We start from the raw sequence: 27,642 nt of genomic DNA, 5'->3' as shown, positions 1-27,642 counted from the left end.
ACGACTGTCAGTTCTTTTGTCCGTGCTTTTTATCCTGAGGTTCAAACCTCTCAAGACGTAGACCACATGGACTTCAGTTGTTCATAAGGTGCTTGGTAGTTAAAATACACATCTTCCAAACCACTCAGTCAATATGCGATCAATCCACCGCTAGCGCCGTTTGCAAATTAACCCAGACCCTATACAGTCTGTGTTTTGCTACTTGAGCGTCATCAGGAGTCGGGTTCCTAAATAAAATAATGCAATAGAGCGTGTTGTAGATCTTACAGGCTTATATCCTCATTACAATTACATATAATTCTTATTACTCACATTTACGCAATGTTCATTCTCATGGATGCCACGTAGGTGGGACCTCCAACGTCCACTTGCATTCACCCTCCAGCGAAAAAACGCCAGCGCATGCATGTGGATCACTGGACATACCCTGCTGTTTTTAAATCTTCTTAACCCCGCCCCTCTTTTCAAACAGCCAACCACTCTACTTCCCTGTTCAAACCTGCTGGCACAATAGTGTTCCACATAAAAATTGTTCGTTGCTCCCGACGTAGGAGCTTCAACGACACATTTACCCCCCCTTACTATTATTCTGGACCCTGAATAGTACCACAAACCGCAAATCCTGGAGCAAATGACCTGCCATGCCCCAGTGAGACACTAACGGAGCCTCATGCTTACTCAGGCGAATATTGCTCAGATGTTGTGCAATTCTATTTTTAATCTTCCTAATGGTATGACTTACATACCACATGGACAGCATGGCGAGGGAACGATCAACAACTTACTGAATTTTTGACATTTAAATCAACAAGATGAAAATATTAGGTTTGAACATCATATTGGAGGAAAAACAGTTAATTTCCTTGATGTAAAGATAATGGTTGATTAGAGAACCTTTGTTACTCAATCCTTTCGTAAATGTACTGATCGTAATTCATTGTTTCATTACTGTAGCCATCATTCTCTTAGGCTTAAGAATAGTATACCCACAGGGTAGTTTCTTCGTATTAGAAGATTATGTTCCTCAAGGGGTACTTATGAGGAACAGGCAGCTGGAATGGTTGACAGTTTCAAGCAGCGACGGTATCCCTCGAAAGTGGTACATAGGGCAGCTAAACGGGCATTTAATGCCCATAGGGAGTGGTTATCTGTTCCTAGAACACAACAACAACAGTCTCTGAGGTTAACCTGTGTACTAACCTATACTACATGCAGCATGGCAGTTGAGAAAGTAATTAAATGACTATGGCCCATTCTAGCAGTGCATGAGGAATTTTGAGCAAGACCCAGATTTACGTATATACGGGGGCGTAATATAGGAGAGATTTTTTTCCCATTTATAAGGGTATGGAGGTGAAAATCAGTGAAGTTACCTGCAGGGCACACAGTGTGGTGAGTGTATATACTCTAGGTATGCATTGCAGACGAGTCAGATTGAGATACATTCTGGTGGGCGTATGTTCAGACTACGCTCAAGAACTGACTATAACACTAAATGTGTATACGGTATTTGCTGTCCATGTGGTATGTAGGTCATACCATTAGGAAGATTAAAAATAGTCTTGCACAACATCTGAGCAATATTCGCCTGAGTAAGCATGAGGCTCCGTTAGTGTCTCACTGGGGCATGGCAGGTCATTTGCTCCAGGATTTGCGGTTTGTGGTACTATTCAGGGTCCAGAATAATTGGGGGGGGGGGGTAATGTGTCGTTGAAGCTCCTACGTCGGGAGCAACGAACAATTTTTATGTGGAACACTATCGTGCCAGCAACAGGGAAGTAGAGTGGTTGGCTGTTTGAAAAGAGGGGAGGGGTTAAGGAGATTTAAAAACAGCGGGGTATATCCAGTGATCCACACGCATGCGCTGGTGTTTTTTCACTGGAGGGTGAATTCAAATGGACGTTGGAGGTCCCACCTACGTGGCATCCATGAGAATGAACATTGTGTAAATGTGAGTAATAAGAATTATATGTAATTGTAATGAGGATATAAGCCTGTAAGATCTACAGCACGATCTATTGCATTATTTTATTTAGGAACCTGACTCCTGATGACGCTCAAGTAGCAAAACACAGACTGTGTAGAGTCTGGGCTAATTTGCAAACGGCGATAGCCGTGGATTGATCGCATATTGACTTTGAGGGGTTTGGAAGATGTGTATTTTAATTACCAAGCACCTTATGAACAACTGATGCGTCTTGAGAGGTTTGAACCTCAGGATAAAGAGCACGGACAAAAGAACTGACAGTATTTTGACTTCATGTTTGCGATGTGGGGATAAGCCCACTGATTAAAACTGTGAAGAAGTATTGATGAAGCTGGATTGTTCATAGGTGATAAGAAGGTAGATAGTGATTAGTTGTATTAGTTAGAGATTTGAGTTGTGAGGATATGGGTATGGGTGTGCATGAGAATGTGTGGTTGATCTGAGGTGATCATAGTATTGATATGAATTGTTTGAATTACGGTACTTGTGAGGGAAGAGAATGGGTATTGTCTGCCTTTGGGGACCTGGAGGTCTTACTAGAGAGTAAATGAGAGGGGTTGTATTTTGGGGGAGGTGGTAATCAAGTTATATCAAATCTACTCCAGCACTTAAATGGCTTTCTCCCCCAATGAGTCCAGGGTGGTTTACAGTTAGAAATTGTACTAAAATGTAACATTTGATCAAAAACTGTTGGCACAAGTAATTCTTAAGACATTTGTGAAAAGCATAATAGGAAGATCAATTTTCTTTTACTGATGAAGAAATATTCTTTATCTCAGCAGCTTTATAAGAAAATGAAAATTCAAACATCTTTTTATAGCAAAATAGCCTTAAAGGATAGAATGATCAGCAGATAATCTTTTGACCTAGAAGTCCCTTTTTATGAGGGAATGCCACTAGCTAGGATAAACTAGATCCCAAACCATTTAAGATTTTAAACAGGTGCTTTAATGGGAAGCCAGTGAATGGTAGCCAATAAAGGGGAAACATGGTCAAACATTATTCTTCTAAAAATCAGTCTTCCATATTCTGCAGATGTTATATTGTTTTCATGAGGTCATCTGAAATCCACAAATTGAATGAATTAGAATAATCAGTTGGATATAACTAAAGCCTGGACTAACACTGCAAACTCAGAAGGAGTGCATAAGGGGATCCTGTTTGGGAAGGGAGGTTTTGTATCAGAAGACTTTGAGGATCAGGGTTTTACAATTCAGGGCTGTCAACCCCTTTTAAATATCTAGAAGGGCAGGGAGGAATGAAGAGCATTGGCAGATAGGGAAGTTAGACATATTTGATGTAGTTAATTTTCCATTCCCACTAGTCCTGCCCAGATGCTTCGGTTATGCTTTGCCATCAAGTGAGACTGAGAACTACTGAGTTGTGATGTCATCCCTTAAGAATCCTGTGCAGCCCCCTGGCCAATCAGTATTTAAGTCCCCACTAGGTGATAGGTCCTGTGTAGCTTGGCTTGTCTGGTAGGACTGTTGTGGTTTTGGTCAGTTATTTCTTTCTTAAAATAAATAAATAAAAAGGTATGTTTGTGTCACTTAATCTAGTGTGCAGGCCGAAGCGGGTACAATTCAAAAATAAAACAATGCAGAAATATCGGAGAGAAATGTCAGCCTAATGAATAGGATTCATGTAATCATATACGAAAGCACTTGAGAGACACCAGAAAGAAGATTAGACCCTAGAGATCAAAACCAGTATGTCCAGTTACCGGTCTTATTGTCCAAAACCCAATGGCTGCCAAAAACTAGTCCAAAATAATGCGTTTTGAGAAGAGATTTGAACATAACTGATGGTTCAATATGGAGGGGTGGGGAAAAAGGGGGTTTCAAACATAACTAAGGTTTGCACTGGCACTGCCACATCTTACATACTGCCTGGGAGTGTCACACCTAGGGGTCTTGGGTCCCACCCTCCCAGCCATCCCATTTCTAAATGAAAGGAGAGTGTGCATCAGCTCTTTCCCTTGTATCTTGGAAAGACTCCTTGAGTGTGTGGGCTAAAGTTACCTCATTAGACAATTGGGGGAGGGGTGAGTAGAAGAGTTAACAGAGTAAGTAGTCCATTTCAAAGGTGTGCTGTACCTTAATGTTTCTGGAAGTAGTTTCTTGGCTCAATAGCAGAAGTTTGATTTTTTTTTTTTTTTTTTTTTGATATTTTTGATGAGAGGAGAGTTAGTGAGCTGTTGAGAGCAGCCGTTCATGTGATTGGGTCCCAGACGAAGTGCCTTTGAAAGCTGTGGTTTACTATGGCAGCATAGCCTGAATGGAGTAGACACTGTATGGCTTGCGGTGGTTGCTAGGCTTCTGGTGTTTTTTCTTTTTTTTGGGGGGGGGGGGGGCAGTGTTGAGTGTGTGAAGAGGGGTACATGGACCTGCTTTCTGGTAGTTTTGAGTGCAGTTTTTGATGTGAAGTGAACTGGAGCCTCAGACATGCGATGGTTGGGTGTGCTTGTTGGAAGCAGCAGGAACTGCCATTATTTTGAATCTCAGCGGCAGTACAAGACTGAGATGGCCCTTTGGAATTGACCCCCCAGGGTGCTGGGAAGTTCTGGCCTTTTGCAGCAGTATAGGTCTCAGAAGTCAGACCCCATGCCTTGTTTCGTTTATACATTTATACATTTATACACAGAACCTTCTTTAGGAAAAAGGAATTTGGGCAAGAACCTTATCAAACTTAAAATTTCTGGAAATCTCAAGTGATGTATTCACCTAAGTCTAGGTTGTCTTTGGTGATTGTCTTAAGTTGGCACTTGAAAATCAATAAATGAGACTTGTGTTTCAAACCAGCAAGTAAACAATTTCATTCATAAGGCCCAACAATTGAAAAGGAGCCTTTTCTAGTCACATCCAAACGAATAGTCTACCATTGTATATTAGGTCAATTCAGTCATCCATTGTTCAAAGCTCTCTTAAAAACTTTTTTACAAATGTGGAGTAATAGATAACGAGATAAAGGATGATAATGTACTGTTCTTGATTAATTTTTATGATTAACTTGCTGTAATTCTCCTGGACTACAGGATCCAATTCTTAATTGAAATCCGCTCAGAACCTTAATGGAACCTAGCGGAATGTGAGAACAGAATAGCATAGTATAGCATTCAAGTCACTTAGATGGGCTTCTTTTGAAGGTTAGTATTCTTGAGATTTTTCTGCTGGCTGTTCAGCTAAAAAGATTTTGGAGCTGTAGGTCTTGCCTGTCTGGAGCCTTTCTTAGTTTTTAGTTGAGAGAGGACAGAACTAGTCTGAAAAACACTTTCTCGATGAGGTTTTCACTTCAGTCAGTCTCTCTCTTTATCAGTTTTTCAGAGCATTAAAGAGGAAAATTGCACTCATCTAGATGTCAGACACACGTTGCACGTGTACATCAAGAGAACTGAAGGTTTCAGAAAATCCAGCTTGTGCTTTTTGGAGGAGTTTGTGTCAACAGTCACTGTAGCTCGATCGATTTGAAGAGGCTGTTGCATCTGCGTATATTCTTTGAGGCCATACAGTATTAGAGATTTTAAAAGCTTATTCTGTAATGGGTCAGTCTGTGTAACGGGCAGGGTACATATTGGTTTTGTCTCATGAAATTTGTAAAGTGGCAACTTGTGCATTGTTACATTCTTTGACATAAGTTGGATGTCCAGGCTTCAGATAAATGACTTTGGGAGCCAGAGTTTTGGCAGCAGACACTGTCCTTAAATGATCACTGCTTTGGTGCATCCCAAATGTCTGGACTAGTCTGGTGGGATGATGAGGGAAAGATAAATTAGCTCTTACCTTCTAATTTTCTTTGTCCCTTCAGGCTAGTTCAGAACCACCCTAGTAAGCAAAAATGAGTAAGTTCTGGCATGTTTTGTCTTCATCCTTAAAGTTTAGGGGAATTTCTTATCTAACTTTAGTTCTGAGTTGTCTGTTCTTAGGGGATTTGTCTTTATTGCTTTGTTATAAATACTGACTGGCTGGGGGTATGGAGGGGCAAAGGGTGGTGCACAGGATTCTTAAGGGATGACATCTCAAGTGTCTGGATAGTTCTGGAGGGACTCGAGGAAAGAAAATAAGCAGGTAAGATTTAATTTACGCATGTTTTCATAGATCACAAGATTTGTGACTAATCTTAAGCTTTCAATATTAGTACCTGCTTTAAATAGTAATTTTTGTGCGTGCAGTAATTCTTTGTTTTATGTCTTAACATGCACTTAGATGCCTTGTCATACATAAACAAAATTCAGTTATTTTTAGTTTGTACTTAATACAAGAACTATGGGCCTTATTCAAAAAATATTTTTCTCATGAATGGTAAAAATTCCATTTCCAATGAAACAAGTTCTGAAGTTTTTGAAAGCACTTTTTATTTTCCTGTTTCTGTTATGGATCAGAATGAGGTGGAATGCTGCTCTTGACTAGAAGCTAATGCAAGATTTACTCTTGTAATCCATTAATTTCCTAGTGCGTAAGGTGTAGTTGATGATAAATGTAGATAACACTTCAATGATCCCTAGAAATGGAGAAGAGTTGTAAAATGAGTAAGGCCGCAGTGCCTCTGGAAGCTTTGCCATCTTTAATTTTCAGGTATTTACTAAAATAGATGGTTTAAAATTCCTGGAAATTATCAGTAAACGTTAAATGCTAAAGAGTGTGAAAAATGTTATTTTCTACAACACTGAACAATGTTTAAGACTATAGTGTGTTTCTTTTTTTTTTTTCCAGTCAGTAGAAGAGGCATTTGTCCCAGTTATCAAACTGTGCTTTGATGGAATAGAGGTAAGGTACACGCATAGCTGTTACTCTTCTTGTTCGTGTTTTTCACTGAACACGTGAATCACTGAACAAGTTGTTTCTGAAGTACTGAATAATATATCCTCAAGACAAATAACATATCTCACAGTGAAGTGTGTGTTTTTCTGATTTAATTTAGTTTAATGTGGGCATATATAGTCAACTTAACCTTCAAGGCAGAATACAAATCAATTTTTAAAACAACAAGCAAACGACAGTTACAGTGGAATGATAACTTACAATAACATTAGCAATGGGGCTTGTTTGCTTGACATCAGCAGTGGAGATTATTGCATAATATTTGGAGCTTGTTTACATAACATATTAGGTTGTTTTAACATCTTGAGGGAAGTGATTTTTGTACTGTATGGGTTATATGTGGTCTGAGTGCCCTGGCACATCCGCTTGACCTTTCTCTATACCCTGCTACTCTATTTGTGTGCCCCCCACCTGTTTATATTGAGTCCCTGGGAGGCGTTCTCTGACCAGCTTTAGAACTCTTGTTTTTAGTAGGCGACAGAATCTCATATAATCTGTTGCTCTGATACGTAAAGGTAATGAGTTCCATAGTTCTGTACTCCTCCCTAGCAGCGTCTTGTTGATAGTCTTTTTCAAGCGACATGCTTTTTTTTAATTTGGGAGTATCAGTCTGATATCTGAGTGATCTTCTGGGTCTGTAAACGTTTGTGAAACATAAATATGTTGGGGACCTTTCATAAAGGTATTTGAAGATCATAGGAGTTTGAATGCCACCCTTTATTTGCAGGGAAGCAAATGGAGTTTAAACAAGATATTAAAATTCTTTGAAGGAAAGCGATATTGCATATGCTTGCAAGTGGATGATATTTGACAAAGTCTGCCATAGGAAAAGCTGTCTACAACTTAGACTACTTGTAAAAACTTTGTAATTGTCCACTGCACATGTACAGTACTTCTGAACCACAGTATTGTGCATGGCCCCCTCAGTCTTCTTCTTTTTTTTTTTTTTTTATTTCTTGTCATATCACCACTTTTTGAAGGCATTATTTGCTTTTTATATTACCCTTTTGAGGCCTGTATTCTTTAAGACCCTTAGTTTTGGCAGTTCTAAAAGTTGAACAGCAAGGAAGGATGGATGGTATGGTTTTTACTCCACATACTTCCTGGTCACAAAGAACAGGGACTTAGCCTTATCCTAGGACTAAGAGCCTTGAGTAATTGTCTGATTTGAGAGAAGTTTGACTTTCTCTGGGCACTTTATTTCTCTTTTTTCAAAAAGGAGATTGTGTATGCTTGCTGTAGGTCTAGAGAACCATACACACACAACCATTAGAAGTTTTTTATGTTGTTACTATTACTACTTATCATTTCTATAGTTCTAGACGTACGCAGCACTGTACACTTGAACATGAAGAGACAGTCCGTGCTTGACAGAGCTTACAATCGAATTAGGACAGACAGACAGGACAAATAAGAGATAAGGGAATTACTAAGGTGGGGATGATAAAATAAGGGTACTGAACAAGTGAGTAATGGTTAGGAGTTAAAAGCAGCATCAAAAAGGTGGACTTTTAGTCTAGATTTGAAGATGTTTATGTTGTGACTATAAAAGTCACTTAGTGTTGCATCCCTGCCATTTGGCCTAGCATCAGCGCGCATTAAAAAAAAAAGTCAAGCTGTCCTTGTTCTCTGCCTAAGGAAACTAGAAGTGCAAGTGTGTTCTTATCTGGACAGTTGGCTGGTTGAGACCCCATTTCAGGAACATGTTCAGAGATCATGCAGGTGCTGGAGTCAGTTTGTCACCTGTTATCTGAAATACCACTTGAGCCCATCATCTATAGGAGCTCTGCCAGGCATGACTCAGGTGAAAATCTTTCTCCCACAAGAAATGATTGATGCACTTTTATCCATGGTGCAGCAGACTTACTTAGCTCAGCAGACATAACCTTGTGGGCATGTCAAAGTTGTTGAGCCTTGTGGCATCAAGGGTATTCATAACTTTGCTGATATGTCTCAGATTGAGACAAATCAAATGGACTTCATACACACAGAGGAGCTCAAAGGACACAGTCCATGTCACCAAACACTTTGAAGACTCTTGTTCTGGTGGATAAAGACCAATTAAACCAGACTAAAGGCTTTCCTCTTGACAAATTGTCTTCATCATGTATCCAGACAGGATTGGGGAGCCCATATAGGTTGATTTCACACTCAGGATTTCCGGTCCACTTAGTGAAAACCTTCATTGGATAAATTTTCTTGATGTGACCAGAATAATTTTTTTGCTTAATTAAGTAGTTATATGCTGGGAAAGAGCAGTTTCTTACATCCCATATTGAGAGCTGTCAAGAGTGTGGATCTAGGCCATTTCTTACAGGATGACTCTTTAGAGCCACATTTCTGGAAGGAAATATCTATATCTTGGTAGATGACCCAATTGATGTACTTCACCTACTCACACTTGTGGTCTCTAGCCTTAGGAGTACAGATACTCTATGCAATTGAGGAACATCTGCAATCTCTCCTGATCTCAGATCAGGATAGTCCTTCAGGTGCTCCAGGATGGTGCATTAATGGCTGACCTAGTTTCAGATACCTCTCTCTTCCCCCCCCCCCCCCCCCCCCCCCAAAGATTGGAAGGAGGGTAATGTTTGTATTTCTTCCATTTGTACTCCTGGCCATGACTGGTCAAAAGCTTAGAGTCATGAAAATGATACTCAGTTCCCTTTTTGCCCAGCCCAAATTTGGTGGCCTTAAGGATTGCTCCTGGAGAAGAAACCAATGAAATTGGGGAATTCTCCAGTAGTGAGCGCACAGGTACAGAAAACAATTTTGTATTCCAACACCCAAACGCTCTCCCTCACATCCTGGATGTGTTCAGAGGGCAACCATGGCTGCCTTGAATCTGTTTTATAACTTAAATCCTCTTGGTTTCTAAGAGGAACTCGACTAGGCTGTCTTATGGCTTTAAATGGGAGAAGTTTATAGTGTAGTGTGATTTTATTTCCCCCCCCCCCCCCCTCCCGTTTCCTGTCCCACACAAACTGCTTGAATATATTCAACTGTCATATTTAAAGACCAGCTCTATGGCTCCGTTGAGTTCAGAGAAGCATCACTGTCGTGTAGAGGGGAAGTTTATCTCTGTACAGCCTTTAGTTCACTTTACGAGGGAGTTGCTTGTATTATTTTGATTTATAAACTCTTGGAAGTTGAAGGTCTTGTTTTTGGTGGAAGTCACCTTGGCATGCAGTGAGCTCCAGGCCCTACTGACGATACCCAGATTTTTATTTTGTTCTAAATAGGTTGGAACTGCTGTTAAGCAGTTCCAACCTATGTAGCCAGCTGGCTAGCAGACTTTTCATCTCCTTTGTCTAAGCATCTGAGGTTTAGAATCCAACTTCCTCTGCCTCTCCTTCCCTCCCTGACCTGTTTTCCTGAATTTCTGGGTTCACATTGTTCTGAATTATCTTGTTACTAAAATGTTTTGGTATCTGCCCATTTATAGTACCCTTTGTTTTTCTACTTTTTTTTTTTTTTTAATAGGACAACCTGTACCTAGGGAATCCCACTAGTGAGTAGTAGCGCTTTAGAAATGTCAAGTAGTAGTAGTAGTACCTGAAATCCTGCCTATCCTTGAAGACCAAAGCTTAAAGATTAGGGTTTAAAAGAGGAATTGTTTGGGAAGGGCCATGGCCCGTTTGTACCACTGGTGCGGAGGAGAGGAACAAGCTCTGCCTTCCAAAGGTGGGTTCCTTAGTTGTAGCAATATCCAAGATTACGACCCTCCCAGTGGAGGGGGTATTGTCCTCAAGGACCTCCTTGAAGCAGGCCTTTGAGTTGGCAGCGCTGGGGCTCCATGCCTGCGCACCTCCTTTGTGGCGCAGGCCTGTCTGCAATGGCATCAGCAGACTGGCACAGGCAGGTCAGTCCAGTACATCCAGCTGGAAGTGGGGTTGGCTTATTTGGCAGACAGGGGTCTGGCATTCTGAGGGTATTTGCTAATGGTATGTCTTTGATGGTGGACCGCCCATCGTCTTCTGTGGCTACGCAACTTGGTAGCAGACACTGCTTCAAAAGCACAACTGGTTAAGTTGCCCTTTTAGGGCAAATGGCTGTTCGGTGAGGACCTCAGCAATTTGGTTAAGGAGCTGGGGGAAGTAAAGCCGCAGCGATTTCCAGAAGATGAGCCTTGACTGGGGACCCACTTTCCGGCTCGGCCCATCAGATGTTCTGGGACTGCCGGAAGTACAGGCCTGGGAGGTTGCAATTCTCACAGAGGACACACTTTTAGTCTCGTCAACCTGCCTTTCAGCGTGACAAAATATTGGTTGGCCAGGTGGGCGCTCGTCAGCCGCATCCAGACAGTCACAATGATGCCAGGCTAGCCCTTTCTTCTGTTCCAGTTGAAGGACATCTCCTAACGTTTCAGGAAGAGTGGGCCAAGATTATTTGGGGGTCCTTGACATCTTGCAAGACGGCTACAAGTTAAAGTTCTTATGTCCGTTCGCTCCTTTCTTCTTACAGTCCCTTGTCGAGGGGCTGTTAAGGCGGCTCAGGTTCAGGGCACGTTGGTGATTCTCTGGGCTATATTGCCTATGCCCCATGCCAAAAGAGGACTGGGTCGGTATTCTGTCTAGTTCATGGTGCTGAAAAAGGAGGGCTCAGTGTGCCTGGTGTTGGACCTGAAAGGACTCAATCGCTGCTTGTCTCATTTCCAGATGGACACTCTGTGATCATCACCTCTGTTCGGGGGAGTTTCTCGCTGCTCTCGATCTCAGACGCGTATCTTCATATTCCCATCTGGCCCCTGCATTAGCAGTTCTGCAATTTGTGGTGTTGGGCCAAGCTGTTTGACGTGGCCACAGTTCCGCAAACCTTTTCCAAGGTTCAACTTTTTCTGCATGACTGTCTGATCAGAGTGTCGTCCTTCCAGGACAGTGTGGAGGTGACGATCAAGATTGTTGCCCTTCTTCAGTCAGTGGGCTGGGTAAGCAATTTCGACGGCTGGTCCTGTCATAGTGGTTGGAGTACCTGAGGATGCTGTTTGATACATAGCAGGAGCTTGTGTTTCTCACGATACCAGGCAACAGAAGTTGGTGTGCCAGATTAGTCACTGCTCAGATGTGGTTGGCAGTGTGTCTGGGATTATGTTCAGGTGCTGAGATCCATGACTGTACTCATGGAGGTGGTGCCCTTAGCTCGAGCACAGATGCATCTGTTGCAGCAGTCTTTCCTCGATCTATGGTCCCCAATGTCCCACGATTATGCAGTTTGGCTGCCTTGGATGGCAGCAGCCAGGAGGAGCATGGCCCAGTGATTGGTACTGAAAAATCTTGCTCGGGGGATTCAGTTTTCGATCTCCCACTGGGAAGTGGTAACAGTGGATGCCAACCTTTTAGGCTGGGGGGGTGCATTTTGGCCCAAGATATCTGGTCCTCGGAGGCCAGGTGGCCAGTCAATTGTTTGGAGAGCCACGTGTTATGCAAGGCACTGGTTGAGTTTGCATCTCTGGGGTTCCCAGTGCAAGTGTTTTCAGACAATGCCATGGCTGGGGCATACATCAACAAGAAAGGGGGCACACTCACAGCAGACAGCCTTGGAGGCCGGTTGGTGGTTGGCCTGGGTGGCTAGGCATCTCCTCTGCTTATCAGCAGCGCACAATGTGGGGTCACTGAATGTGGAAGCTGATTTTTTTTTTTTTTTTTAAAGCTGGAATTCGGGAGTGGGAATTGTCTAACTAGGCTTTGGTCCAGAAACATTGGGAAATGGCAATTCTGAACCTTATGGCCATAAAGGAGAGGCCCTTTCAAAACAAGAGATTTTATATATGAACCTGGCTGCAGTGTTTTGAACTGTTTGGAGTTTTTTCAACAGGTAGTCCTTACAGCCAGCATATATGGCATTACAATAATTGAATTGGAATAATGTTAATGATTGTACCAGTAGTCTAAATGTTTCTGATGAGAAATAGGGTTTGATCTTTTTTAGTTTCCAAAGAGACTTGAAAGATTTTGTGATTACTGAGGAAACTTGTCAGTGTTAAATGTTTATGGACATGAATATTCCCACACATCCTGGAATAGTGGAAGAACTCATGGAAAAAAGAAATTATCCAGTGTTAATTTCTCCAACAGTGGCATAACCAGAATTATTGTTTTTTTTTAAATTATACTTCAAATTTGATTTAAGTTACATCTGGATATTTTCACCTCTGTTTTTAAGTGGGAATGTGAATTCATCCAGTTCCCACAGTGCCTCAGTTTTACTATCAGCTTTTCTTAGATTAATGGCAGTTCAGATCCAGTGTTGACTTATTTCCCTCTGTGGGTTGTTGTGTGCTTATATTAGCACAGCAAATTATTAACACTTTTCTCACTTTGGGAATATGATGTGCTGTGGTATACATCTAAGTCTTCCTTAGTTCACCTTATTTTTCTCAATGGTGAAAGACTGAGAGCTTCAAAATGCAAGATCACAATTATTCACCCTTATACTTATAACCCAAGATATGAAATGAGCCTCTAGACACAGGATGACATTTTTTTTCTCCTTCTAGATGAGATTTAAAAATTGCATTCCTTTTTATCATGCTAGACCAGTCTAGTCTAGAGGGTTGTCATTCTATCGCCAGATAGAGGCATAGAATCTGAACTGTCCAGTGACATCGCTGATAAAAGGAGTGCTGCAGACTGGAATTTATCACTGTTTCTCTACCTTCAGCAATCAGCAGATGGTCCAGGTCAGACTGATGCAATAGGATTTGATGATAGGCCTGTCTCCATAGGGCACAGTCTACAGCCTGTGGCTCTGGGTTAGCCAATAGGATTGGTCCATAGACCTTTCTGTAGTTCCTACAGATCCATGAGCATACTTTGCTTCTGTCAGCCTAGCTACCCAGAGAATCTATAGTGAAAATTAAAATCACAAAGTTAAGTAACCTTAAAATCAGGGCTGTGGAGTTGGTAAAAATGTACCAACGCCAGCTTCAAAGTAAAAACATAATATATGATGATGTATCAATTTGTACTTAAATGTATATTTTGTCTTGGATTTAAAGTACTAGTAAATGTTATATTTACTAGTACTTTAGATCCAGAGTAATGTTTCCTCTAAGCAGTGACTTGGTGCGTGCACATTTTTTTGTGTGTGTGAGCAGCAAGTTTTAAATACCAACAATTTTTGAGCGCCAGTGTTAACAATGCATTTCTATACATCACACGCAAATATTTGTGAGCAACCATGTAAAACCTGAGAGCGATGCGCCTAAAATGAATGAGCAATCACTCGTGCTCTGCTTAGAAGGAACGTTGATCCTGAAAAGTCTAATATCAGTTGCAGGTTGGACAGTAGTAAAGTAGAGGAGTCGGAGTTGAAGGTTTGGTGTACTGACTCCACAGCCTTCTTAAAATATAACAGTCACAATTAACAAAATATAAAATCAAAAACTGATCAACCAGATTAATACAAAAACCAAAATATGGGTTTCATTAGGAGAGAAATTGAATATTCCATTCTCTTGTATTTGCTGTGCTTGAAAGAAAAATACTTTCAACTTTTTTTAAAGATGAAAATAGTAAATTCTCTGCAAATGTCATAAGGAAGCTTGTTCTACAATTCTGGTTTATTTTTATAGATTGATATTTTGTTTGCAAGACTAGCACTACAGACTATTCCTGAAGATTTGGACCTACGAGATGACAGTCTACTGAAAAATTTAGACATACGATGTATACGAAGTCTTAATGGTATGTATAGGTTTCTGACTGTGTTCTCTAACATTAGAGAACAAGTAGTGTCGTTCTACTTTATGTAAGTAAGTAAATAGTAAAAGAAATGACACTGATTTGAATGTTGGGGTCAAAAATTGGTCAATTGATTTTTATAATTAAGAGTAGAACCATTACTGTCTGATACACCAAGACTTTATTCATAGCCTGTTTGCTTTAGCTTTTCCACCGCCTCCTCACCTCACTGTGGCACTTGTTCTGCACCATTCAGCCTTCACCCTGTTAACTCACCTGTGTTGGGACCCATCTCTCTACTGCTGACTGAGTCCCTCAGATGCTTTCACAAGAAGTCTTCCCACCCAGTTGATGTCTGCAGGCATGGTACATACCCAGATTTATAATATAAAAATAAATCAGTGCAGCCTCTGGGCCAGACAGAAGGCTTGAGGAGAGCTAGATCTCGTCCTTGAACTATAGTTTACCTGTCTTTGCTTTACAGTGTGTAGAGTTTTGTGATGTTAATGTAAAATATCTGTATTCCTTATTACATGGTAAGAATGTTCACAATAACAGCTTAAAATCTCAACCCATATCAGTCAGCCATAAAATAATTCTGAATATCAGTTTCAGAATTGTAAGAATGCTCTAACCTCAAACAAATTGAAACAACCAAGTTGGACATAAGGCATTACTTTTGGATATTTTATAACAGCTTATTCTACTGGCATGGAACTACAAAATCCAGAGCCCTACATCCTATTTCTAGCCATGTTTGACTTCCTGTATTTCCATTCCTGGTAGTTCTAGATGAACAGCATTGTGAGTTCAGAAAGTACACTTTCGAATATTCCTTGTGAGTGTTCAAATATTGTGAACCCATCTAATGCAGAGGAGCCAGTGAAGTTTGTAAAATTGGTGAGATGCTTTCTTCAATATGATCCAAAGTAGCCTCTCAAACCAAAATCTTTTAACGGCATAAATAAAAAAAATAAAAAATATATATTTTTTTTAAGTTAGACTTTAATTACTGCCTGTCCCTGGCCAAATCTCTGATTTATAGGCCCTTGAACCAATTAGGAGGCTACATATTTAATTAGGACTTTTCTATCAGCCAGTAGGACTTCTCTATCAGCCAGTAATTAGCTTTTAGAAATACAGTCTACTTAGATCCATAGAGGGGGACCTAATAATAAGCAAAAGACACCTCGAATTACAGACCGATAGCATCCATACCCCTAATAACCAAATTGACAGAAGGCATAGTCACCAAACAACTAACGGAATACCTCACTGATTTCAACATACAGCATGAATCTCAATCTGGCTTCAGACCTCACCACAATACAGAAACATTACTAACCACACTCCTGACCAGATTCAAGCAGGAAATAGCAAGGGGTGAAAACATCTTCCTACTCCAATTTGACCTATCAAGCGCATTTGATATAGTCGACCACAACATACTACTGGAATCTTTATGGATAGAAATTACAGGTGTGAAGGAAAGGAATATACAAGTAGGGCTGTACTACTGTCCTCCAGGACAGAACAAACAGACGAAAAATTGCAGGAAGACCTTAGGAAGTTGGAAAACTGGACGTCCAAATGGCAGATGAAATTTAATGTGAACAAATGTAAAGTGGTGCATGTTGGGAAGAATAATCCAAATCATAGTTGCCTTATGCTAGGGTTCACCTTAGAGTCATCACCCAAGAAATTGATCTAGGTGTCATAGGCAGTATATCAAATCTTCTGCCCAGTGTTTGGTGGCTGCCAAAAAAGCAAACAGGATGTTAGGAATTATTAGGAAAGAGATGCAAAATAAGACCAAGAATATTATAATGCCTTTATCACTATATGGTGTGACCTCACCTTGAGTATTTCATTCAATTCTGGTCACCATATCTCAAAGATACAACAATCAGAAAAAGTTCAAAGAAGAGTGACCAAAATGGGGGTGGAACTCCTCTCATAATGAAGAAAGGCAAAAGAGATGGGGGGGGGGGGGGTATATGATTGAGGTCTACAAAATCCTGATTGGTGTAGAATGGGTAAAAGTGAATTAATTTTGTTTTTAAAACAAATAGGAAATATTTTTTCACTCAATAGTTAACACGTCCTCCGGCAATGAGTTCCAGAACTTAACAGCGGTTAGTGTATCTAGGTTTAAAAAGTTTGAACAAGTTCCTGGAGGATAAGTCCATAGTCTGCTGTTGAGATAGACATGGGGAAGTCACTGCTTGCCCTGGGATCAGTAGCATGGAATGTTGCTACTATTTGGGTTTCTGCCAGATATTTGGATTGGCCAATGTTGGAAGCACAATACTGGGCTAGATAGACTTTTAGTCTGATTATGGATATGGCTACTCTTAAATAAGGAGGATGGTCAGAAAGGCAGTATATCAAATCCATAACCCTTTTAATACCAGTCCTGCTGAGGGGGAGGAGTGTCTCTCGGAGATCTACAGGACAGATGACTGGAGCTGTTCTTGAAGGAGGCTTTTGCCTGGGACCTTTTGGTGTTTCTGCCCTCCTTCCCCCCCCCCCCCCCCCCCCCCCCCACCGCCACCACACACACACGCACTCACTCACTCACTCACTCACATTAACTTTAGGTCACTAGACTCCCTCCCATGGCAGCAATTATAATAACCCTAACACCAACCCTTCCAGAACTATACTGTAAAAAGAGTAATTGTATATCATGCTTAAACTCTTCTATATATGTGCCAGTGTCATGAAGATACATTCTAAAAGCCATTTACCGGTGTACATTGGCTACTTATGAATGCTGGTGGCTCTTTGAGTTTTTGTGATGGTCTGAACCTATTTTGCTTTTGAGTGTTGCTGTTCTGCTGCTCCCCAGAAGCTGCCACCCTAGGTAACTCCCTAGTCTTTCTTTTTTTATTTAGAAAAGTTTTTAATTACAATCAAGTATAACACTTGTACAGAAAAGTAAAAAAAAAAAAACTGGCATAAGATTCTTTTACTAGATAATATTCAAGCATTACTTCTGCCATTTTTATTCTAGTCCACTATTTTAAGGAGCAAGATGTTACACAATGGAAATATAATTTTCAATTACAAATTTGTTTAGAGGAATTTGCATTACATGAGTACCCTATTGGTTCTTTACATTTATATATCAAGAGAACCAATATTACCGCCCCTCCCCCCTACTTTTCCTAGCTGTTAAAAATGCTGTTAGCTGGGCAGGTTCAAAAAAGATATATTTTATTGACTGATATTTAACCACACACTTGCACGGGAATCTTAAAAAGAAAGTAGCACCTAATTGTAGAAGTCTCGGTTTCATGAGAAGAAACTGTTGGCGCTTCCTCTCAGTATCTTTGGAAACATCAGGAAAAATTTGAATTCTGTCCCAAAAACAAATTTTCCTTATTTTTAAAGAATAAAATCAATAACTACTTTTTGTCTGGAGCTAAAGCTACAGTAGCAATTAATGTTGATGGTATTACTGTGTCATTATTTGAAGATTCTAATAAAGCCGACATTCAATTCTTGATTTTCTTGTTTTATTATTTGCCATCTAAACCACAGCAAGACCAAGAAAATCAAGAGCATTCTCCTCCTAATGGTTAAACTGACTCTGAAAACCAGGGCTGTGCAGTTGGTATAGCAATCTTTTGACTGGTTCCTCTTTTTCTACTGTCTGACTTTGAATCCTACTTATATTGGGCTTTTAATTTTTTGTCCTGGGTATAAAGAACTGGTAAATACAACTTTCGATCTAGGCGAAATATATATTTCTCCAAGGACAAGCAGGACAGCAGAAACCTTACACTTGGGTGATGACATCCTGACAGACCCCGGTGTGGACACCACCCAGTGCACTGTATTTTTAAGACGCTTTTGGCAGCTTACCCTCAGTCTTTGTTTTCCCATGGAGTATGAAGCTTATGTCTTTTGGTCTCCTTAGAGCTGTTTTTTCTGCTAATTTGTGTCTTTGTGTGGGTACCTTTATTTTATTTTTTTGTTTAATATTCTCTCATAGTTTTGATTTTGCCATCCGTTTTGGTCTTTTTAGTACTTTTTTTTGGCACCGAAGTCTCCTTGCCTCGGACCTCTAAGGCCCTCTTAGGGTGGAGTACCAGACTCGGAGGTAAGCCCCTTTTTTTCCTCATTGAGCAGTTTTGATGTAGCCGGTGTTTTTTCCATGGCCCAGAAGACTCCCAGTGGCTTCAAGAGATGCACCCAGTGTAATTAGGTGTTTTCAAGCACTGACATTGGTGTGTAGGGTGCCTTGTGCCTGACCATGACAATATCAACCAGGCCACCTTTAGCCATGTTTCTTTGAAGGGGTGAATAAACATGTGGATAAAGGTGAGCCGATTGATAATTGTGTTTCTGGATTTCCAGAAGGCGTTTCACAAAGTACCTCATGAAAGACTCCAGAGGAAGTTGGAGAGTCATGGGATAGGAGATAGGGATTGGTTCTATTGTGGATGAAAAACTGGTTAAAAGATAGAAAACAGAGAGTAGGGTTAAATAGTCAGTATTCTCAATGGAGAAGGGTAGTTAGTGGGGTTCCCCAGGGGTCTGTGTTCAGACTGCTGCTTTTTAACATATTTATAAATGACCTAGAGATGGGAGTAACTAGTGAGGTAATTAAATTTGCTGATGACACAGTTGTTCAAAGTCGTTAAATTGCGGGAGGATTGTGAAAAATTACAAGAGGACCTTACGAGACTGGGCGTCTAAATGGCAGATAACGTTTAATGTGAGCAAGTGCAAAGTGATGCATGTGGGAAAGAAGAACCTGAATTATAGCTGCATCATGCAGGGTTCCACGTTAGGAGTCACAGACCAAGAAAAGGATCTTGGTGTCGTCGTTGGTACGTTGAAACCTGCCCAGTGTGCTGCTGCGGCTAAGAAAGCAAATAGAATGTTAGGTATTAGGAAAGGAATGGAAAACAAAAATGAGGATGTTATAATGCCTTTGTATCACTCCATGGTGCGATCGCACCTCGAATATTGTGTTCAATTCTGGTCGCTGCATCTCAAAAAAGATATAGTGGAATTAGAAAAGGTGCAGAGAAGGGCGATGAAAATGATAACAGGGATGGGACGACTTCCGTGTGAGGAAAGGCTAAAGCAGCTAGGGCTCTTCAGCTTGGAGAAAATGCGGCTGAGGGGAGATATGATAGAGGTCTTTAAAATAATGAGTGGAGTTGAACGGGTAGATGTGAAGCGTCTGTTTACGCTTTCCAAAAATACTAGGACTAGAGGGCATGCGATGAAACTACAGTGTAGTAAATTTAAAACAAATCGGAGAAAAGGTTTCTTCACTCAACGTGCAATTAAACTCTGGAATTCGTTGCAAGAGAATGTGGTAAAGGTGGTTAGCTTAGCGGAGTTTTAAAAAGGTTTGGACGGCTTCCTAAAGGAAAAGTCCATAGACCATTATTAAATGGACTTGGGGAAAATCCACTATTTCTGGGATAAGCAGTATAAAATGTATTGTACTTTTTTGGGATCTTGCCAGGTATTTGTGACCTGGATTGGCCACTGTTGGAAACAGGATGCTGGGCTTGATGGATCTTTGGAAATTTCAGAAGAGAGCACAAAATCTGGTCCATCGACATCAAGGATGTCTCCAATGTTGGGCACTGGTGGTAGCCCCGAGACTGATCTGCATTGGACCTGACACTGAGAATATGTGTGGATTCAGCATTGTCCTTTTTGGCACCAAGAGACCCTGATGTCAAGGGCTAGAAAGCATCGACATCGGTCCGTTTCGAAGAGTGGAGGAGTGGCCTAGTGGTTAGGGTAGTGGACTTTGATCTTGGGGAACTGAAGGAACTGAGTTTGATTCCCCTCCTTTAGATTGTAAGCTCTTTCGAGCAGGGACTGTCCTTCCCCATGTTAAACTTGTACAGCGCTGTGTAACCCTGGCAGCGCTATAGAAATGCTAAGTAGTAGTAGTAGAGTTCGATTCCCCTCCCCCCAACCAAAGAGGTTGTGGCAGCCATTTTGAAAGTGAAGCCGGCATTGGCAGGAGCAACTGGAGGTTGCCCCACCTTGGTTTTACTGCTAGATCACCAGGGGCTTTAAAGGGGTGAAGGGGAGGAAGCACTTTAAGGAGGAGAATGCTGCTGTTGCTGTTATCTCTACTGTTAGGAGGGAGGGGATGTGGTGGTGCCCTGATTAGGTAGGAGGGCGTGGGCAGAGCCTGGATTGCTGACAATCAAAAAATACAAAATACCTGATAACTTAAGGTTGTTTAATCATGACTCTACTGCATATTATTGTGACTTTTTATACTGCCTGTAAATGGCAATGCATGTTCAGGCAGTGTACATTTACAAATGCTAATATAGACTACCATAAAGAGAACTCCAAAAATTGGACAGGACAGAGGACACTAGTCGATCCAGAGAAACATTTCATTCAAAGAATACAGATTGTGTAGGGGGAGGTGGAGGCGGAGGAAGGACTGGTTACCCAGTCACAGAGCAGGAAAAATACTCAAAGGTTATCAACTTACTAGGTTAAATGCTAGTGTGCAAAAATGTGTCTTCAAGACACTTAAAATTTCTTCAGGGACATTTCACTACTAATGTGTGGCGGCAGGAGATCATTCCATAATTTTGGTGACAAGCCAAATATCTGATAGATTCATAGTGAGCAACCCTGGGTCCTGGCAATACTAATCTATTTGCAAATTTAGTTTTTGTGCTGTTTTCTCAAAAGGAAAAGACTTAAGCTACTTGGAGTTATATAGCTTCTCGGTTAAATTGGGGTACTTACAGCTATAAAATATGCTCTTTAGTAAACAGGTCTCTAAATACATAACACCTAGCTGTAACATATTTTATTTATCTTCCTGCTAAACCAGTCCAGACCAGTAGGTTGTGTCTTCCTAACAGCAGATGGAGGTAGAGATATTATGTTCCTTTGACCTTGCCAGTATAGGGGTTGGTACTGCCTCCAATTTTCCAGTATTTCTCTATCTTTTACAGATGGTATAGGGTAGACTAGTGCAACAGGTCTCTTGAGTAGGCTTGACTTCTTGGGATGCAGTCTACAGCCTGTGTCTCGTGTGGTTGAGTCCTTGGGCCAGATTCTTTGTTGGGTTTGGACCACGTTCCTTATTTCCCCTTGTTGGTTTCCCATTGCAGCAGTGTCTATAAAGTTTATTTTCCTATTTGTAAGTGTGACCACACCTCGAATATTGTGTTCAATTCTGGTCGCCGCATCTCAAAAAAGATATAGTGGAATTAGAAAAGGTGCAGAGAAGTCCTAGTACTTTTGGAAAGAGTAAACAGACGCTTCACGTCTACCCATTCCACTCCACTCATTATTTTATAGACCTCTATCATTTCTCCCCTCAGCCTTCTTTTCTCTGAAGAGCCCTAGCCGCTTTAGCCTTTCCTCATAGGGAGGTCGTCCCATCCCCTTTATCATTTTTGTCGTCCTCTTCACTTTTTCTAATTCCACTATATCTTTTCTGAGATGTGGCCGCCAGAATTGAACACAATATTCGAGGTGCGGTTGCACCATGGAGCGATACAAAGGCAGTGTGGACAAGGTGGAGGAGGTCGCTGACCTCATTAAGAAACACACTGATACCATCCAGTCCCTCTCCTGGCAAACGCACTCTCTGCCACTCGGAGGTTCAGTGGTGGGTCCTGAAGGAGTTCCTACTACCTTCAAAGACATAGGTTTCCTGTTTCTACCTGTCCTCAACAGTAGGCCCAGTCCCAATATCCCCGGGCTCGTCAGCAACATCAAGTCACATCCTGCAGCCCAGTCAAAAGCGGGGATGAGTTTTTGACTGCATCAGGAGATCATAATTACCATCAAAGTATCCATCCCGGACAACCTGCCTGTAGGAAGGAAGCTGAAGGTTGCGCTTTGTAATTTCGGACCACACCCTGCCGGTAGAAAGGAAGCTGAAGGTGGCCCTTTGTATCTTCGGACCGGTAGGTTGTCTAAATAATCCGGATGAGATATGCCCTCAGTTGGTAACAGACCTCCAAATTGTCCTCCACTGGTGTCACTCCTCAGCACCCAGCATGAGCAGGTACTTGCAGAGGAGAACTGCGTCCTCCTCCATGCGCATGCGTTCGAACCCATTCCACCAGGGCAAGAAGGGCAGGAATTCCATTTCAGGTACTTTCTCATGACCAAAAGACAGGGGGATTTTGTCCCATCCTAGACCTAAGGGGCCTGAATAGGTATCTGGTCAAGGAAAAGTTCAGCATCTTTTCCCTAGGCACCCTTCTCCCCATGGTTTAGGAAAAAGATTGGCTATGCTGTCTGGACTTGAAGGATGAATATTCCCACATACAGATACTTCCCAGTCACCAGAAGTATTCCTTATAGGAAACACCATTATCGGTACTGTGTCCTGCCATTTAGCTTCACATCCGTCCCCAGGTTATTCACAAAATGTCTTGCAGTAGTTGCAGCGTTGCTATACAGGCTAGGAGTGCATTTGTTTCCCTGCCTGGATGATTGGCTGGTCAAGAGCACATTGCGGAAGGGTGCTCAGGAATTGGTGCAGATATCTATCTGAGGGCTGGGGCTGCTAGAGTTTGTAATCAACTACCCCAAGTCTCATCTCCAGCCTGTTCAGCAATTGTAGTACATAGGAGCCCTGCTAGACACAATGCAAGCTTGAGCCTTTGTCCTCTAAGATCGGGTGACTGCTCTCATTGTAATCACTGAGCAGGTTCACAGCAGCCAGCAGGTTGCAGATCTGCAGATATTTGACTCCTAGGCCACATTGTCTCCACCGTACATTACACCCTTGGCATGTCTCCATTTCAGGAGAGCCCAATGGACTCTGGCATCTCAATGGCATCAAGCCACGGGAAACCTGGTGGCTGTCCTCAAGGTCACACCAGAGCTCAAAACAATCTTTCTGCTGGGGGTTTATTTGGTCCAATTGGACTATGGGATGTTGATTCCAAATTCCACCTCCACAACAGTTCTAACCACAGATGCATCCCACCTGGGCTGGGGTACTCATGTAGATGTGCTTCATACTCAGGGGGCTTTGTTCTTCCAGGAGGTCACTTTTCTTATCAATCTCCTGGAACGTTCGACAATTTGGAATGCTTTAAAGTCATTCAGAGATGGCCTTGGGAGCCAAATCATTTTGATACAGATAATCAGGTTGCAATGTACTATGTAAAGAAGCAAGGGGGGGGGGGGGTTACAGGATTCTATCCCTTGTGTCAGAAAGCAGTCAGGATGTAACAGTGGAACCTTAGCTACAGCATGATGCTCAGAGCCACATACCTGGTCGACAAAGAACAGTCTGGTATACAAGCTGAGCAGGGTCATGCAACTGTATGAGTGGTCTCAGTATGGGCGTAGCCCGCAAGATCTTCCAACCTTGGTGTACCCCCTCAGTGGATCTCTTTTCCACTCCCCTCAACAACAGAGTCCTTCAGTACTGCTCCAGACATGGATAACACAACAGACTAGCATCATCTTTCTGCATTGGGGGATTGTCTCTTGTAGGAAAGATTCTCCTATTCCTCTAATAGAGAAGACTTTATTGAAACTCGAGCAAGATTGGGGGGACCGTGATCCTACTTGCGCTCTACTGGCTGAGACAGATCTGGTTCCCTCTACTTCTGGAGTTATACTCTGAAGAACCGTGGAGGTTGGAATGTTTTCTTGCCCTCATCACACAGAGCAAGGGGTCTCTTCTGCATCCCAACCTCTAGACTTTGGTCCTCACAGCCTGAACAGCTTAGAATTTGCCTCCTTTCAACTGCCTGAGGGTGTGTCTAGGATTTTGCTGGTTTCCAGGAAAGATTACTACTACTACTACTACTTAACATTTCTAGAGCGCTACTAGGGTTACGCAGCGCTGTACAATTTAACAAAGAGAGACAGTCCTTGCTCAAAGAGCTTACAATCTAATAGACAAGTGGTCGGTCCGATAGGGGCAATCAAATTGGGGCAGTCTGGATTCACTGAACGGTAAGGGTTAGGTGCCGAACGCAGCATTGAAGAGGTGGGCTTTAAGCAAAGACTTGAAGACGGGCAGGGAGGGGGCTTGGCATAAGGGCTCAGGAAGGTTGTTCCAAGCATAGGGTGAGGCGAGGCAGAATGAGCGGAGCCTGGAGTTGGCGGTGGTGGAGAAGGGTACTGAGAGGAGGGATTTATCCTGTGAAAGGAGGTTACGGGCGGGAACCAATATTACCGCCCCTCCCCCCTACTTTTCCTAGCTGTTAAAAATGCTGTTAGCTGGGCAGGTTCAAAAAAGATATATTTTATTGACTGATATTTAACCACACACTTGCACGGGAATCTTAAAAAGAAAGTAGCACCTAATTGTAGAAGTCTCGGTTTCATGAGAAGAAACTGTTGGCGCTTCCTCTCAGTATCTTTGGAAACATCAGGAAAAATTTGAATTCTGTCCCAAAAACAAATTTTCCTTATTTTTAAAGAATAAAATCAATAACTACTTTTGTCTGGAGCTAAAGCTACAGTAGCAATTAATGTTGATGGTATTACTGTGTCATTATTTGAAGATTCTAATAAAGCCGACATTCAATTCTTGATTTTCTTGTTTTATTATTTGCCATCTAAACCACAGCAAGACCAAGAAAATCAAGAGCATTCTCCTCCTAATGGTTAAACTGACTCTGAAAACCAGGGCTGTGCAGTTGGTATAGCAATCTTTTGACTGGTTCCTCTTTTTCTACTGTCTGACTTGAATCCTACTTATATTGGGCTTTTAATTTTTTGTCCTGGGTATAAAGAACTGGTAAATACAACTTTCGATCTAGGCGAAATATATATTTCTCCAAGGACAAGCAGGACAGCAGAAACCTTACACTTGGGTGATGACATCCTGACAGACCCCGGTGTGGACACCACCCAGTGCACTGTATTTTTAAGACGCTTTTGGCAGCTTACCCTCAGTCTTTGTTTTCCCATGGAGTATGAAGCTTATGTCTTTTTGGTCTCCTTAGAGCTGTTTTTTCTGCTAATTTGTGTCTTTGTGTGGGTACCTTTATTTTTATTTTTTTGTTTAATATTCTCTCATAGTTTTGATTTTGCCATCCGTTTTGGTCTTTTTAGTACTTTTTTTTGGCACCGAAGTCTCCTTGCCTCGGACCTCTAAGGCCCTCTTAGGGTGGAGTACCAGACTCGGAGGTAAGCCCCTTTTTTTTCCTCATTGAGCAGTTTTGATGTAGCCGGTGTTTTTTCCATGGCCCAGAAGACTCCCAGTGGCTTCAAGAGATGCACCCAGTGTAATTAGGTGTTTTCAAGCACTGACATTGGTGTGTAGGGTGCCTTGTGCCTGACCATGACAATATCAACCAGGCCACCTTTAGCCATGTTTCTTTGAAGGGGTGAATAAACATGTGGATAAAGGTGAGCCGATTGATAATTGTGTTTCTGGATTTCCAGAAGGCGTTTCACAAAGTACCTCATGAAAGACTCCAGAGGAAGTTGGAGAGTCATGGGATAGGAGATAGGGATTGGTTCTATTGTGGATGAAAAACTGGTTAAAAGATAGAAAACAGAGAGTAGGGTTAAATAGTCAGTATTCTCAATGGAGAAGGGTAGTTAGTGGGGTTCCCCAGGGGTCTGTGTTCAGACTGCTGCTTTTTAACATATTTATAAATGACCTAGAGATGGGAGTAACTAGTGAGGTAATTAAATTTGCTGATGACACAGTTGTTCAAAGTCGTTAAATTGCGGGAGGATTGTGAAAAATTACAAGAGGACCTTACGAGACTGGGCGTCTAAATGGCAGATAACGTTTAATGTGAGCAAGTGCAAAGTGATGCATGTGGGAAAGAAGAACCTGAATTATAGCTGCATCATGCAGGGTTCCACGTTAGGAGTCACAGACCAAGAAAAGGATCTTGGTGTCGTCGTTGGTACGTTGAAACCTGCCCAGTGTGCTGCTGCGGCTAAGAAAGCAAATAGAATGTTAGGTATTAGGAAAGGAATGGAAAACAAAAATGAGGATGTTATAATGCCTTTGTATCACTCCATGGTGCGATCGCACCTCGAATATTGTGTTCAATTCTGGTCGCTGCATCTCAAAAAAGATATAGTGGAATTAGAAAAGGTGCAGAGAAGGGCGATGAAAATGATAACAGGGATGGGACGACTTCCGTGTGAGGAAAGGCTAAAGCAGCTAGGGCTCTTCAGCTTGGAGAAAATGCGGCTGAGGGGAGATATGATAGAGGTCTTTAAAATAATGAGTGGAGTTGAACGGGTAGATGTGAAGCGTCTGTTTACGCTTTCCAAAAATACTAGGACTAGAGGGCATGCGATGAAACTACAGTGTAGTAAATTTAAAACAAATCGGAGAAAAGGTTTCTTCACTCAACATGCAATTAAACTCTGGAATTCGTTGCAAGAGAATGTGGTAAAGGTGGTTAGCTTAGCGGAGTTTTAAAAAGGTTTGGACGGCTTCCTAAAGGAAAAGTCCATAGACCATTATTAAATGGACTTGGGGAAAATCCACTATTTCTGGGATAAGCAGTATAAAATGTATTGTACTTTTTTGGGATCTTGCCAGGTATTTGTGACCTGGATTGGCCACTGTTGGAAACAGGATGCTGGGCTTGATGGATCTTTGGAAATTTCAGAAGAGAGCACAAAATCTGGTCCATCGACATCAAGGATGTCTCCAATGTTGGGCACTGGTGGTAGCCCCGAGACTGATCTGCATTGGACCTGACACTGAGAATATGTGTGGATTCAGCATTGTCCTTTTTGGCACCAAGAGACCCTGATGTCAAGGGCTAGAAAGCATCGACATCGGTCCGTTTCGAAGAGTGGAGGAGTGGCCTAGTGGTTAGGGTAGTGGACTTTGATCTTGGGGAACTGAAGAACTGAGTTTGATTCCCCTCCTTTAGATTGTAAGCTCTTTCGAGCAGGGACTGTCCTTCCCCATGTTAAACTTGTACAGCGCTGTGTAACCCTGGCAGCGCTATAGAAATGCTAAGTAGTAGTAGTAGAGTTCGATTCCCCTCCCCCCAACCAAAGAGGTTGTGGCAGCCATTTTGAAAGTGAAGCCGGCATTGGCAGGAGCAACTGGAGGTTGCCCCACCTTGGTTTTACTGCTAGATCACCAGGGGCTTTAAAGGGGTGAAGGGGAGGAAGCACTTTAAGGAGGAGAATGCTGCTGTTGCTGTTATCTCTACTGTTAGGAGGGAGG

General features: G+C 41.9%; 1 protein-coding gene across 4 annotated transcripts in view; it reads left to right on the top strand.

The window, feature by feature from the left end:
- Positions 1 to 27,642, top strand: part of PAPOLA (poly(A) polymerase alpha) — a 277,966-nt gene that overhangs the window by 94,677 nt on the left and 155,647 nt on the right. For all 4 annotated transcript variants that reach the window (XM_030215241.1, XM_030215240.1, XM_030215239.1 and 1 more), the window contains exons 6-7: positions 6,697 to 6,750; positions 14,378 to 14,489. In XM_030215241.1, coding sequence (XP_030071101.1) covers positions 6,697 to 6,750; positions 14,378 to 14,489 — 166 coding nt within the window. The remainder of the gene's footprint in view (positions 1 to 6,696; positions 6,751 to 14,377; positions 14,490 to 27,642) is intronic.

The sequence above is a fragment of the Microcaecilia unicolor genome, chromosome 9 (genome assembly GCF_901765095.1).
Source record: "Microcaecilia unicolor chromosome 9, aMicUni1.1, whole genome shotgun sequence".
Lineage (NCBI taxonomy): Eukaryota > Metazoa > Chordata > Amphibia > Gymnophiona > Siphonopidae > Microcaecilia > Microcaecilia unicolor.
Note: the sequence above shows the minus strand (reverse complement) of the source record. Positions and strands in the feature narration are given on the sequence as shown.